The 14,403-nt window shown below is 33.6% G+C and overlaps 1 protein-coding gene across 4 annotated transcripts in view; it reads right to left on the bottom strand.

Annotated features, from left to right (window-relative positions):
* NBEA (neurobeachin) overlaps positions 1 to 14,403 on the bottom strand; it is a 612,123-nt gene that overhangs the window by 478,888 nt on the left and 118,832 nt on the right. For all 4 annotated transcript variants that reach the window (XM_082602053.1, XM_082602054.1, XM_082602055.1 and 1 more), the window contains exons 12-13: positions 7,343 to 7,495; positions 5,250 to 5,418 (exon numbers count right to left, since the gene is read on the bottom strand). In XM_082602053.1, coding sequence (XP_082458179.1) covers positions 5,250 to 5,418; positions 7,343 to 7,495 — 322 coding nt within the window. The remainder of the gene's footprint in view (positions 1 to 5,249; positions 5,419 to 7,342; positions 7,496 to 14,403) is intronic.

Below are 14,403 nucleotides of genomic sequence, written 5' to 3'. Positions count from 1 at the left end.
CATGACTGATTTCAAGTTCACGCCACCAATGGTTTGACAACCAGCTCATCAAATATCTAATAATTGGTGGTGGCACCAGCCTGCTCCAGCATACAATAAAGCCTCACCCTACCCAGCTCTCAGCTCTGAGCCACACTCCCCTTCCTGATCACATCCCCCACACCATCTCCGTAGAGACAGCACCATTATTTTAGTAATAATTTCCTTACTTTTATTTATAATTTGGCCACCACTTAATGAAATTGGACAAGTGTTATACTATCTTTGTGCGTAAGTGTTTCTTATTGTTAGGATGAGGACAAAAGCTCTTTGTCATAGGATATTTTGTGAGGATTAAATGGATCAACATATGTAAAGGAATTAGAATAGTAACTGGTCCATTTTAATTGTAAGCACTCAGTATACTTACTACTGTCATATATTGATATTATACAATGTAAATAACAAAGGAGTAAAGCACAGTAAAAAAATAATAAAGACTCAAGAAAAGGTATAATAAACATAAAATTGAAGATGGGGTTATCTCTATGCATGGAAATGGGATAAATGTCTGACCAAGAATAGATATATACAGGCTAATGGTAATATTCTATTCCTTAAGCTTGGTGATACTCATACGAGGTTCATTATATTTACATATATAATACCACTTTGTGTTTGTGATATATTCAGAGTAAGCCTTTGAAACACCTATAATATGAATCACCTATGCATATGCATGTGTAAGTTTGTATTTGTCTGAGCAGACAAAAAGAGGTGAAAAAATATATAAGACTGGTAATACTGGCTCCTTGGGAAAGCATTAACTTTTTAATCACAAATCTTTACATTATTTCACGGGCTACCAAGATCATGTACTACTATGAGATTTTTAATATAAATAAATGTTTATACAGTGAATCATATAAAAATTTCAGAGACAAAAGTGTGAAATCACAGTCAAAGGAAAAAGATTCCACTTCTCAAGGTAAGTGTACACATGCATAATACTTCTATGAAAAGCTAGTGTAGTACATATTATCTTTAGAATGTTCTTAGAAGAAAGCATTATTTAGCTCAAATTAATATTGAAAAAATTGTAATATAGAAAACTATGTGTTTCAAAACCTCACATTCCACTAAATAACAAAATTCATTTCAGATAGATTGAAAAGTTAAAGTAAAAAGATTAAGGAGAACAAATTAATAAAAAGATAGATTAAAAAGAATAAATTAAACCATAAAGAAAAAGAAATGATACGTCAGGGGGATGTAATGTACAACAATGGTTACTACAGATAATAATTCTGTATTGCATATTTGAAAGTTGCTAAGAGACTAAATTTTAAAAGTTCTTATCACAAGAAAAAAAAAATTAACTTTGTATAGTGACAGACTGAATTATTGTGGTGATCATTTCTCAATGTATACAAATATCAAATCATTACATTATACACCCGAAACTAATGTTAATTATCACGTATACCTCAATAAAAATTTTTTTTAACTTTTTAAAAAAGTGTACAATTCAATGAAAAGAAAAAGAAAAAGAAATACTCTTCCACTTTCTTGTCACTTTTTTAAAAATTATATTTGTTTTCTTCCCTCCCCTCTCCTTGAGATAGCCAGAGCCAGTGGGACCCAAGGGCACAGGGACCTGCAGAAGCAGCAGAGGTCAAGGAGACACAAGGGGCTGGAAAGGGCCAAGGAGGAAACTAAGTCTGGCAGGATCTTCAGGGTCAGGGTGAGGAGACAACAGAGGCCAGTAGTATGGTCAGTGGTAAAGAAACAATAGGGGCCAAGGAGGTGAAAAGGACCATTTTAAGTCAGAACCGAAGATGGTCAGAGCCAACTGGCAATGTCAAAGCTGAGAAGATGATGGTGCGTGGGTAAGAATGTGGGTTTCATAAAGTAGAATAAGTAAATATATTAAAAAATATTAAAGATAATGGGAGGCAGATTTCTCAATACTGAAGGAAGAAAGTTGTAAAAATAATCAATTTGAGGCTAGACTGACCCATGTGGTTTTGGATTGGGATTGAAGATACTTGTGTGAACTCATGGTTATTAATAGAGATAGATCAGTTTAGATGTATGCATATACATATATATGTATTTGCATTTAAGCTTATATTTCTTAGATCTGTCCAACAAGAATGCTTAGAAGCAATGATACCCAAAGAGCAATAAACACAATAAGCACACCTATCACCCAGATCTTGGTTTCTTAAAACCATATCTACAAAACAAACCAGGGCTTCTGAGATAAGGAAAATAAAAGATGAACCAAAAATATCCTACGCCAGAAAGCAAGGAAGTACAAAAAACTTATGGACGTTTGTCATAAAGACCCAAGACTCATGTGAAGGGGCTCCTGCTGGCCAAATCCGGTACAACTTGAACATCAAAATAAATAAGGATACAACTCAGGGGATAGTCTCTATACTAAATCCATGCATCCACTGTTTTTTCTTTAAGTTTCACTGGAACAAACCACAGCCATTCACTTACATACTGTCTGTGGCTGTTTTTGCAATACAGTGCAGAGCTGACCACCTGTAGTAGAGATCTATGGCTCCCTAAGCCTAAAATATTTACTGCCTGGCCCTTTGCAGAGAAAGTGTGCCAACTGTTGATATAACACCAAATTAAACAGGAATCCATGAAATTTACACTGACACTAAGAAATGAATAAATAAATTAGTAAATGGAGGAGAAAAACAACTTCTTTGTTTCCGTAGAATTCAAACTAATAAATATCTCAGAAAATGTCACCATTTGGCAGCCATCACAGTAAAGATCAATTCTGACAAGGGTCGTCAATGAACTAAAACCAGTGGGCAAAAGTTTGTTGAAGAACAGGATGTTTACATAGTCTCAATGTATTTCTCTACCAAATACTTAAGATCACAGAGGAGAAAGTGGAATTTTACAGTAAAGAACCCTGGCAGACACCAAAAGTTAACATCACTAGTAAAATAATAAGACAACTCAACATCATGTGCCTCTTGTAATGATAACATTGAGACAGAATTGTTATGACTTCTGTGTGATTCCTTCTAAAGATGAAAAACCTAGGGGCTTCCCTGGTGGCGCAGTGGTTGAGAGTCCGCCTGCCGATGCAGGGGACACGGGTTCGTGCCCCGGTCCGGGAAGATCCCACATGCCGCGGAGCGGCTGGGCCCGTGAGCCATGGCCGCTGAGCCTGCGCGTCCGGAGCCTGTGCTCCGCAACGGGAGAGGCCAGAACAGTGAGAGGCCCACATACCGCAAAATAAATAAATAAATAAATAAAAATGAAAAACCTAAATCTTCATGAGCAAATATCAAATAAATGCAGATTAAAGGACATTCTAAAAAATTGTCTGTATTCTTCAAAAATGTCAAGGCCATGGAAGACAAGGAAATACTAAAATAACTATTCTAATCGAAGAATATTACAGTGACAAGGCAACTAAATGTCATGCATGATCCTCGACTGGACTGTGATTCAGGGAAAGAAGAAAGACTTTTTTTCTAGTATGGATATTATTGGGATAATGGGTTAAATTTGAATGGGAGCTTTGTATGAGATGATAGTATTGTATTAATATTAATTACCTGATTTTAATGGTTGCTCTTCATTAACTCAAGAGAGTACCCTTACCTTTTAGGAAATAAATATTAAGGTATTTAGGAGAAATAGGGCATCATACCTATAACTTATTCTCAATTTATTCAGAAAAAAATGCATATGTTTATATACATGTTTATATTTACACAGAAATAAAATGGTAAAGTCAAAATGGTAAGATATAAAATATTGGGAAATATGGTGGGGGTATATAAGAATTCTTTGTACAATTCTTGCAACTTTTCTGTAAATTAGAAATTAATTTTTTGAAGCAGAAATAAATATGTGTGAACGTATGATTTGTCTAGAGTAGAGGAAACTCTATTGGAGTGTAATCGTAAAAACTAGGGCTCTGAGTCAGGCAGACATGATTCAAATTTTAGTTCTGTTACTTTGTACCAACTTTCAGCTTTCTAAAATGCAAAATGGGAGTGATATTAACAATGTAGTTATATATAGATATAGCCCTATGTGTATGGGTAAATATGTCTATATATGTATACATATATATATATATATAAATACATTACACGTAAATGATTAAACAAAATTAACATGTAGGGTGCTTAGCACAGATTCTAACTCATGTTAAGTATTCAGTTAATTTTAGGCATTCTTAAGTCTAAAAGCAATGGGAAAAAACCATAAATGACAGAATATAAACCCGAGTGTGAATAACACAATTTTAAAACCCCATCAGTAAAATGAAAGACAATGTAAACTAATAAATGAATATTAGAATAGTAAAATGTTATTTTACCCTATCAAAAAGATTTTTATAAAATGGTAGTTGCTATTATGAGTATGCCGAGAAAAAAGCACACTAACATACCACTCGTGATATTGTAAGCTAGTACAATACTTCTGAAAAAATTCACAATATTTATCAGGATACCCTTTCTCAGTAACTGTAAACAAATCAAAGATGGAGGAGAATAAGTATATATAAAAAAATAGATCACTGCATTATTTATAGGATCAAAACTTTGGAAACACGTAAGTGGTGTATCCTCTTAAATTATTATGTAGATCCACGAAAAAAGAAAATCTGAATTCTGTAAAAGAGTTAATATATTTCACATATTTATGCAATGAGAAATAGTGGAAGATCACACACCCAACTTGTAACAGTGATTACTCCTGGGTTTGGGTTATGAACAATTTTTTTCTTCTATATTATTTTATTTTCTATAATGAGCATGTATTTTTTATATAATTAGGAAAATCAGCAATATTTTTAAAACAACACAATGCACTGAAGAATTAAATTAATTTCTACTTTACTTCGAACAAAGAATGAAGTTTGGGGAAAAAATACAAAGGAAGGTAACAATCTCAAAATGTTTAAACGACTGTATTAGAACACATTGGCCATGAGCAATATCATTCATCTGTTTTTAATATTATGATTGTATCACAACAACCATATAGGTTAAAAGGTACAATATTATTTATTTTCACCTGTCTTTATTCCAAAAACTTAATACGAAAGCTATAAGCTTCTTCTTTATCACAAAAAATTCTCAATATACCAGTCTACTACACAAGAAAGACAATAGCTCAGTGTTAATTTCATAACCATGCACATCTGTTCACTATAATAGTACTTAGGATACAGAACAATCATAGTACAGACAACGCAGAAGCACTGTACTTACCTAAACCTTTCGGTGCAATGCCACTACTGTCGGCAGGATTAATGACCCAGTAGTAATATTTTAGTGTATGCATTAGCTGTAATACTGTTCCTACTCTGCGTATGGTGGTGTAAATGGTAGCAGTTCCAATAAATTCAGCAGACAAATAAGTGTACAGGGAAAGCTGAACCTAGTACAGAATATTAACAAAGCATTAAAATAAATTTAAAATGCCTCAAGTGTTTATATTATAAATATACATTTCTATTCTAATTTAAATGGAAATCATTAAAGGCCAAGAAAGAACCATTTATTATGAGGTGAAATATAACTATTTATTAAGTGTTATTTATATTATAAAAAGAAAATAATCTGGAATCAACACACTCTAATGAAATTTTACTAAAGGTAATCTAATAATTATTAATAATAAAATAATTTTAAATGATTCAATAATTCCATTGAAATTATCCAATAGGAAGATTAAATTATTTAAAAGGCCAACTAGACTAAAGCCTTTAATCAAAGTACACTGCAGCAGTTCAAAGGAACAGAACCTAACCTCAGCCAGCTATATCATATTTGGAAAAAAATATATATTGTTGTCATAGATCCTAAAAGTTCATGTAATTTCAAATTTTCTTACCTATTGCCACATTATCAGAATCTAGCATGTAAATATACAGACGACAAGTTTAAACACCGTGTTTAAAGAGTGAACAAACTTCATGTTTGCGTTTTAGCACAATAATTAAAATGACAAGCCATAATAAAAATTAGAACTTTAAAGTTATGTGGGAGACTTGAAAATTATAAAATGCAGCTCAAATTCAGAAAAATGTCTCTCATTATTGACTTTTACTAGAATATAAGGAGGCTAAATTTAGGTATGCAAAATAATAAAAATTTTATGTTTATATCTAAAAAAATTTTATGTATAAATTTCTTTAAAAAATATTTTTACATATCATGATAAAAACTCTATGCTCACAATACAAGGAATTTTCCAGTCACAATGATGACAATTATCATAATATAGTTAGTTACCTGCTATTTTTTCTTTTCCTAGTCTTAATAATCAGTGTACCAGATTCTCTTTCTTGGAAAGGTATGAATCACATCTAATGACTTCAGAATGCAGCCATTACATCAAGCCTAATTTTTTAATCTTTTTAGTGTTGATTTTCAAGAGTTCCTTGCACATTCTGAATGTTATTAATTGCTATTTTCTCCAAATTTTTATTTTGAAAATTTTCAAACAAAAAAGTTATGTAACTATCATAATAGATTTACCAACTGTTCATATTTTTCCACATCTGTTTTATTTCTATTATATTATAGATATAGATGTATAAATATATTTTGACTAACGTTTGAAAGGAAGTTGCTGACTCAGACACTACATCACTAAATACTTCAAAGTAAATCTCCTAAGAATAAGGACATTCTCCTACATAGAGCGTAATACAATTCCTCCACTCAGTAAATTTAACATTTATGCAATACTAATGTCTAATTTTCGGTTCATATTCAATGTTTTCCTCTTGCCTCGATAATTTTTGACATTGTAAAAAGACCTCCTAATCTATCATCTATTTATTGACATTGTCTCTGAAGATCATTTAACAAAATCTTTAATTTTGATATCATCAAATGCACTAATTTTCCCCCTAAAAAGAGAGGTTTTGAAGGTCTTACTTAAGAACTTTTGGCTATCCCCAAACTGCAAAGATATCTTTCAGCGATTTCTCCTATTAGCTTTATAGTTTACCTCTCAAATTTAGGTCTTAAATCTAAGTGGGTTTCACCTTTGTATAGGGTAAGAAGTACAGCTTCAACATTTTTTAAGTAACCATTACTATTATTTAGATTCAGAAATTTCTCATCACCCCATAAGAAAAAAATTTTTAACTACAGTTTCATTTATTTTACTATTTACATATTTACTGTTTTGATTTCTAATACTACCTAATTTAACTGCTTCAAACTGACTGTAAAATAAACTGAAAAATCCAAACGCTTTCTACTGGATAGTTTAGATCCAATAACTGTAATTTATATTTATAATTTATAACATTACACTAAAATAAAATGAATGAGATTAAAATGTATACCTTTGCAGGTGTATGTATCCAGATGGCTGGGTTGAATAAAATGTGATCACAAAGCTGCTTCAGCAAAGGTGCTCCATGAGATAAACCATCAAGGTATTTTGCAAAGGATAAAAATTGCTCCAGGACAGCTCTAGTGATATGAACTCTTGATGACTAAAAAAAAGAAAGCAGAAATTCAAGCTGAAAATATACAGATATAACTTTTTATACTTTCTTTGCTATTCAAAATTTAATTATATTTAGAAACCTAAGATTTTAAGATAATTATCTAAATGATAGTTTGTTATTCATGGCCCACTCTAGGACAACTATAGATAAATAACAGTTCAGGTTGAACAATGCCACTCTCAACTCAAGCTAAAGAAATAAAATAAGTTATGGATAAGAATGGTTTCATTCCATTTGTTTAGAAATTGACTAACAAGAAAAGATCTTAGAAAATTAAAATGGAGTAGAATTACTATCATGATAATACACACACACACACACACACACACACACAAAGACACTGGGAAAGAGAAGTGCTTTCACTAGCTCCAAACGAAAGTGAAAATAAATTGACCCCACCATTCCAATGAATCATTTCTTCCAAAAGATAAAAATGAGTTGCACATTGACAAATGCAATGCATCCTGCTTAACATAAAACATTCCCAACCTTTCAAATCCATAGTACTTGAAAAAGAGGATCTCACTTCCCTGAAAATACTGTCCTCCTTTGGCTTTCATGACCCTCAGATTACTCTTCAGTGTCTTTTGCTTAAAAGATGGAAACTGCTGAAGATTATTTCTTTGGTCTTCTCTTCATAAATACACTCTCTCTAGATGATATTTTATGCTTCCACAGCTTAATATAACACTATCTCTATGCTGAGTACTCTCATCTAGAAGTTTTAAGTGTCATCACAGTATGTAACCTATCACGCATGGTATTTAGATAAACAACAAACCTTCCAAAATTCAAACCAAACCTTCAAGCTGCACTGTCCAATACAGTAGCCACTAGCCATAGGTGTCTACTGAGCCTTTGACATGTGGCTAAACCTAAGTGATAGGTGCTGTTAAGTATGTATGCACTGGATTTTGAAGATTTAGAATGAAAAACAATGCAAAATAACTATTATTTTTGTTGTTGTTGTTGAATCTATGTTGCAGTGATAATATTTTGGATATACTAGTTTAAATAAAATATATTATTAAAATTAATTTCACCTGTTGCTTCTTACCAGAAAATTTTAAATAGCAATATGAGGCTTGCATTATATTTTAATTGGACATGTTACACTAGAGTATAATCTCAGGTAAAAATATTACAGAGAAAATGCTCTTCATAAAAACTAGTAATTCAAACTCAAATATCAAAAAATATATCTTCCTATGCAAATCGTTTCTTTTTGTTGGCTATGATACTTTTTATAGTATCACCATCCTCCCTAAAGTAAAGAATCCCCTACACTCAACCCTAAAGCACAGGTCACATCACATCTTTATCTCTGTGATCCACTGATTGAATCCAAATATCAGTATAGGATAATTAAGGTCTAAAAGGGACTAAATTCTCTTACCAATTTTACTTCCCATATGATTTGCTTACATTCATCATGCTCTTAAAAAGGGCAACTCAATAAATTTGACCTAAACATGCCATGCATTTTTTTCATACTTCTACACAAGGAGTAACAAACTCAAATGACTACAATATGCAGGAATTTAACAATAATGTATGAATTAGGATAGGAGACAATAAAGAGTAGTATGGACTGCTTAAGGTACCTAAACGAAATAAAATTAAAAATTAAAAAACTTTTCGCTGAGTCAAACAAAGTATTTCTTTGGGCCAATTTCTCACGCACGCCAGACTGCTTCACCTGCTTTCTCTATCATGCTCCTTTAACTTGTAAAACCCTTGCATCCATTGCATTTCCCTTAAAGGTACAGCTCAATGCTTTTCAGTTAGCCATTCAGAAAATATGTATGTTGAGCACTTATTGTTTGCCAGGTACTCTCCTTGGCACTGTGGAAAGAGTAGTTAAGAAAACTGAAAAAAAAACAAAAACCCTGCCCACATAGACTTACATTCTAAGAGAAGACAAGGACATACAATAAATAAAATAAAAAGGTAAAATATGTAACATGTTAAATATAACAAGTGTATGAAAAGAACATGAAGTGAATAGAAAATTTGTAGAAGGGAGGTTAAAAGAGGTTTTACTGAGAAGGTGGCATTTAAACTAGTTTGAATAAGGCTCGCAATAATTTTGTATTAGTAGGCTATGTGTTCGACAAAACACCGGCGGTGAGTAGATCAGCAATAGTCCAACAAAATTCAAACCAAACCTTACAGCATAACTTTACATGAAAATTTCATAAGATGGAGGAAATGATCCTAACAAATAACTGTTATTACAAGGGGGGAGGAGGACAAAGACAAATAAATATTTGAGTTAAAAAAAAGCAGATTGGTCACTCATTTTAAAAGAACTTTAATAAAAAATAACACTGCTTTTAAATTCTAAAATATTTTATTTTATTCATGTTTAGGGGAATAAAATTAAGAGCAATGTTAGTTAAAGCTTCAGCCATCTCCACTGATTATAATTTCACATAGCTTATCTTATACATTTTATTTTTATTCAGTAATAATGAGTTCAAGAATATTATCTGATACAGTCTACTTTTATGCCTAAAACCCTGAAATAGAACAGTTAGAACCTGTTCCTAAATAGTCTTAGTGATCAGATATTGGCCTATAAAAACTGTCATGTGTTTATAAAAACACTAAAGTGATATAAAATCAGATAGACCACTATGAACATAATCATTTGAGGAACTAATTCATAATCTGGAAACCAGTTTTAACTTTCTCCATGTAATTAAAAGATATGCTAGAAGCATCACATGAGGCCTTCCATATTACTAAAATAAAGTATCAATTTAGTTTTCATAGCAATTAATGCTGTTGTGTAGCAGTTTTTCATTATAAAATTGATCTTCAGGAAACATTTTTCTAAAATTGTATTTTTTTATTAGCCCACTCAAAATTCTACCAGGCATAAAATGAATGTTCTCTTCAATAACATGTTACCTTTACCTATAAGTACGCAGTACTTATTCCTTCTGCTTTGTGTAACTGTTATTCACACATCTTTCTTTCCTTATATAAAAAAAGGATACTATCTTATTCATCTTTTATCCATCTGGTATCTGCCATAATTCCTCAGTAAATGTTTAACTGAATTCATGTCAAATTCAAGAATAAATTAAGAACAGAACAAATAAGATATAACACAGATTAGAAGAGGATGGAAGAAGGACATTCAATTTTGTTTTAAGTGTTTATTTTGATTGATTGCTTGAAAAATTTTTTTTTTTTTTTGCCGTACACGGGCCTCTCACTGTTGTGGCCTCTCCTGTTGCAGAGCACAGGCTCCGGACGCGCAGGCTCAGCGGCCATGGCTCACGGGCTCAGCCGCTCAGTGGCATGTGGGATCTTCCCAGACCGGGGCACGAACCCGTGTCCCCAGCATCGGCAGGCGGACTCTCAACCACTGCGCCACCAGGGAAGCCCCCAAAATATTTTTTTTAATTTGAGATTTGCTTTCATTTTTCTCAAGCAAAGCTATTTTAAAAAGAGATATACTTGGGTAATTTATAGTTATAAATCTGTAAAATGCAAGCTCTGGAATTTAAACTATATGACATTACTTTTGTATGGTAACTGAATACATAATTTGCAAGAAGTACTATATGAGGGGTGACTAAACATATTCGGAAGCATAATCTGAGAAGCTAGAAAAAACAATTATATTATAACATCTACTCCTGAAGTAATTAAACCAAATAGGAGCAATGGATGTTACAGAGAGAAATTGCTACTCAGTAAAAAGAGGTCTTTCCCACACTTAGAGCAGACCACAACAGAATGGATTGCCATAAATGTTCATTTTTATTACAGAAAACATTATATATATATACATATATATGTATATGTATATATATATATATAAAACATGCATTATATATTAAGCAAATTGTGGGAAATTATGGCAATTAATTAGGGGTATATCATAAAGTAGTATCCATTTTGCTCCTTCCAGGACACCAAGTTTGAGCTCCAAATAGCCTAATCCAATGTGAATCACTTATGTGTGTGTGTTGTTGTTTGGCAGGGGCAGACAATGATTAGTTCAGATATGGAGCATAAAAATTTTCATGATAATATTAGGTTCAAAGTAGACCAAAACCTAAGCTGACCAGTCAAATTGGAGGGAAGGAGCTTGTTCAGTAACTGGGAGAAAGGAGCTCTCTCTCTCTCCACCCGGATGTGAAGGCTTATAGCACCAAGTCTGCCTGGCAACTTTGTGTGACCACAAAGAATAACAGCTATAGGGGCTTCCCTGGTGGCGCAGTGGTTGGGAGTCTGCCTGCCGATGCAGGGGACGTGGATTCGTGCCCCGGTCCAGGAGGATCCCACGTGGCGCGGAGCGGCTGGGCCCGTGAGCCGTGGCTGCTGAGCCTGCGCGTCCGGAGCCTGTGCTCTGCAGCAGGAGAGGCCGCGGCAGCAAGAGGCCCGCGTACCGCAAAAAAAATAATAATAAAAAAGAATAACAGCTATAGCATAAAAGCATGACTATAGGTAGCAGAACAGGCATATAGAAAAAACCCGGGTCTCTGATGACATAATTGAGACTGAGACAACCAAACCCTGAAGTCCAACTTACTGGATATGTTTGGCTGGCTGTAGTGATCCACTTTCCAAGCTTCCCTATCCTATTTCTGTGCTTGGGATGCTCTCTTGTCTATTGGCTTCCAGTTGGGTTTGACTAGTTAGAGACTCCAGCAGGAAATTAAAGGATAGAAAGAAAATGAAGTTTGGGGCATTCATCTCCTTGGCTTCTCCCCTTCAGGTGAGTATACTATATTCCTTTCTATATTCCTTTATCAAAGACCACACTCTAATCAGGTATACTTCTCCTATAGTTACAGTAACTTTCTATTTGAGTTATGCTAAACACTCATTCCTCTCATCTCTTCAAACTTTGCTGACTTCCCTTAACAATGCTCACAACTTGTGAAGAGCCTTTCATTAAACTCCTCTCAGTAACCAAGTTTGAGCATGGCATCTGTTTCCTACCAGGACTATGACTGATAAGCCACCTATCACTAGATTTCCAGTTACATTAGCAAGCCTATTTCCTTAATGTTTAAGCTATTTGAATCAATTTTTTATTAACCACAACAAAAACTATTGAATGCATCAAATTACCTCTAAGTTTTCTTCAAATTTATATTTTGGCAAAATAAAACAAAACAAAAATACCTGAAAAGTTTTTTTGTGAAACAGTCTAAACATGATGAATAAGATGGCCTCTCATTAGACTACCTTCTTTGATAACTAATTTATATCTTCCAAGACGAGATAAAACTACGTGACAGTAACCATTAACTTGTTATTAGTTGATGATAAAATAAAAATGGAACCTTATTATCTATACTACTCACCTGACAGATGATTATTTAAAAATAAAACGGGTGAACATTAATCTAAGGAAAATGAAAAAGGAATTCTTTTATGTAGTCAGATAACTATGTAAGCCCTTTTTATTTATTTAATTCAATTCAACAAATATTTATTGAAGCAGGCACACTTTTAGGTAGAAGATACAGCAATAAGGTAAGAAAAAAATGTCTCTGCTTTCATGAAGCTGAGGCTTTCTAGTGGAAGGAGGCAGAAAATAAGTAAAAAAAAAATGTCAGACTGATGCTATAAAAAATGAGCAGAGTAGGGAAACAGTCACTGATCAAAGGAGTACTATTCTGCTTAGAGTGATCAAGGAAGACTTCTCTGATAAGGTGTCATAAGCAAAATCCTGAATGAAGTGTAGAATCAACCCATATGGATATCTACAAAAAGAATTACCAAAGCAATGTGAAAAGAAAATGCACAAGAACTGAGAAGAGCACATGCTTACTATTTTAGTTTTTAAGGGAAAGGTCTGCAAAGAGGCCTTAGAATGGTCAATGTGGCTGCAACAGAGAAAGAAAGAATGAGAATGGTAAGGGATGATGTCAGATTTAAGAGACATAAATGTACTTTGAGAAGGATGGACTAGTAAGATCTGGCACATTTTCAAAGGACTAGTCTGACTGCAAGCAAAAAATGGACTGTGAGTAACTAGTGGTGAAAGATGATGATGGTTTCAATAAAGATGGTATCAATGGGCATAGAAAGGAATAGAGTACTAAGTAGGAACTAGACATTGATTCTGGATATGTTTTGACACTAAGACAACATAATTTGCTGCCAGTATGAATTTAGTGCATGAAAAAGAAGAGTCAAAAAGAATTAACATTTTTGGTCTGAACTACTTGTTGAATGGTAATGCTAGTAACTAAGACAGAGAAGAGTAAAGGACGAAGCATTTGAAAGGAAAGTCAAAAGTAACGGTTTGGATAATTTAGATCTGTGAAGCTTATTAAACATCCAAGTGGAACTGAATTCAAAGGAGAGGTTGTAGTTGGATATACACATTTGAGAATAATGAGTATTTGCAGAATAAGGAAAACTAAGGGAATAGTAAGCTCAATTAAAGTGTAAACAGAAAAGTGAAAAGGTTTCCAGGATTAAGCACCAGGACACCACAGTCTTCAGAATTTTAGAAAGAAGAAGAGGAACTACTAGGAGAGAATTAAAGGAGGCCAAGGAGGTAGGAAGAAAGCAAAGAAAGAATGCTGTCACAAAATACAATTGAAGAAAGCATTTCAAGAAGGAAAGAATGTTAAATTAAAATGTTGCTAAGTCAAATAAGATGAAGACTTGAGAATCATAAGATTTAAGAATATGAAGGCTATTAGTGACATTGATATAAGCCTTTTGTTGTCTTTTTTTTTTTGCGGTACGCGGGCCTCTCACTGTTGTGGCCTCTCCCGCTGCGGAGCACAGGCTCCGGACGCGCAGGCTCAGTGGCCATGGCTCATGGGCCCAGCCGCTCCGCGGCATGTGGGATCCTCCCAGACCGGGGCACGAACCCGTGTCCCCTGCATCGGCAGGCAGACTCTCAA

This window comes from Mesoplodon mirus, assembly GCF_964341445.2.
Source record: "Mesoplodon mirus genome assembly, chromosome: 17".
NCBI lineage: Eukaryota > Metazoa > Chordata > Mammalia > Artiodactyla > Ziphiidae > Mesoplodon > Mesoplodon mirus.
The sequence above is the reverse complement of the archived record's forward strand: the minus strand, read 5'-3'. Positions and strand labels throughout refer to the sequence as shown.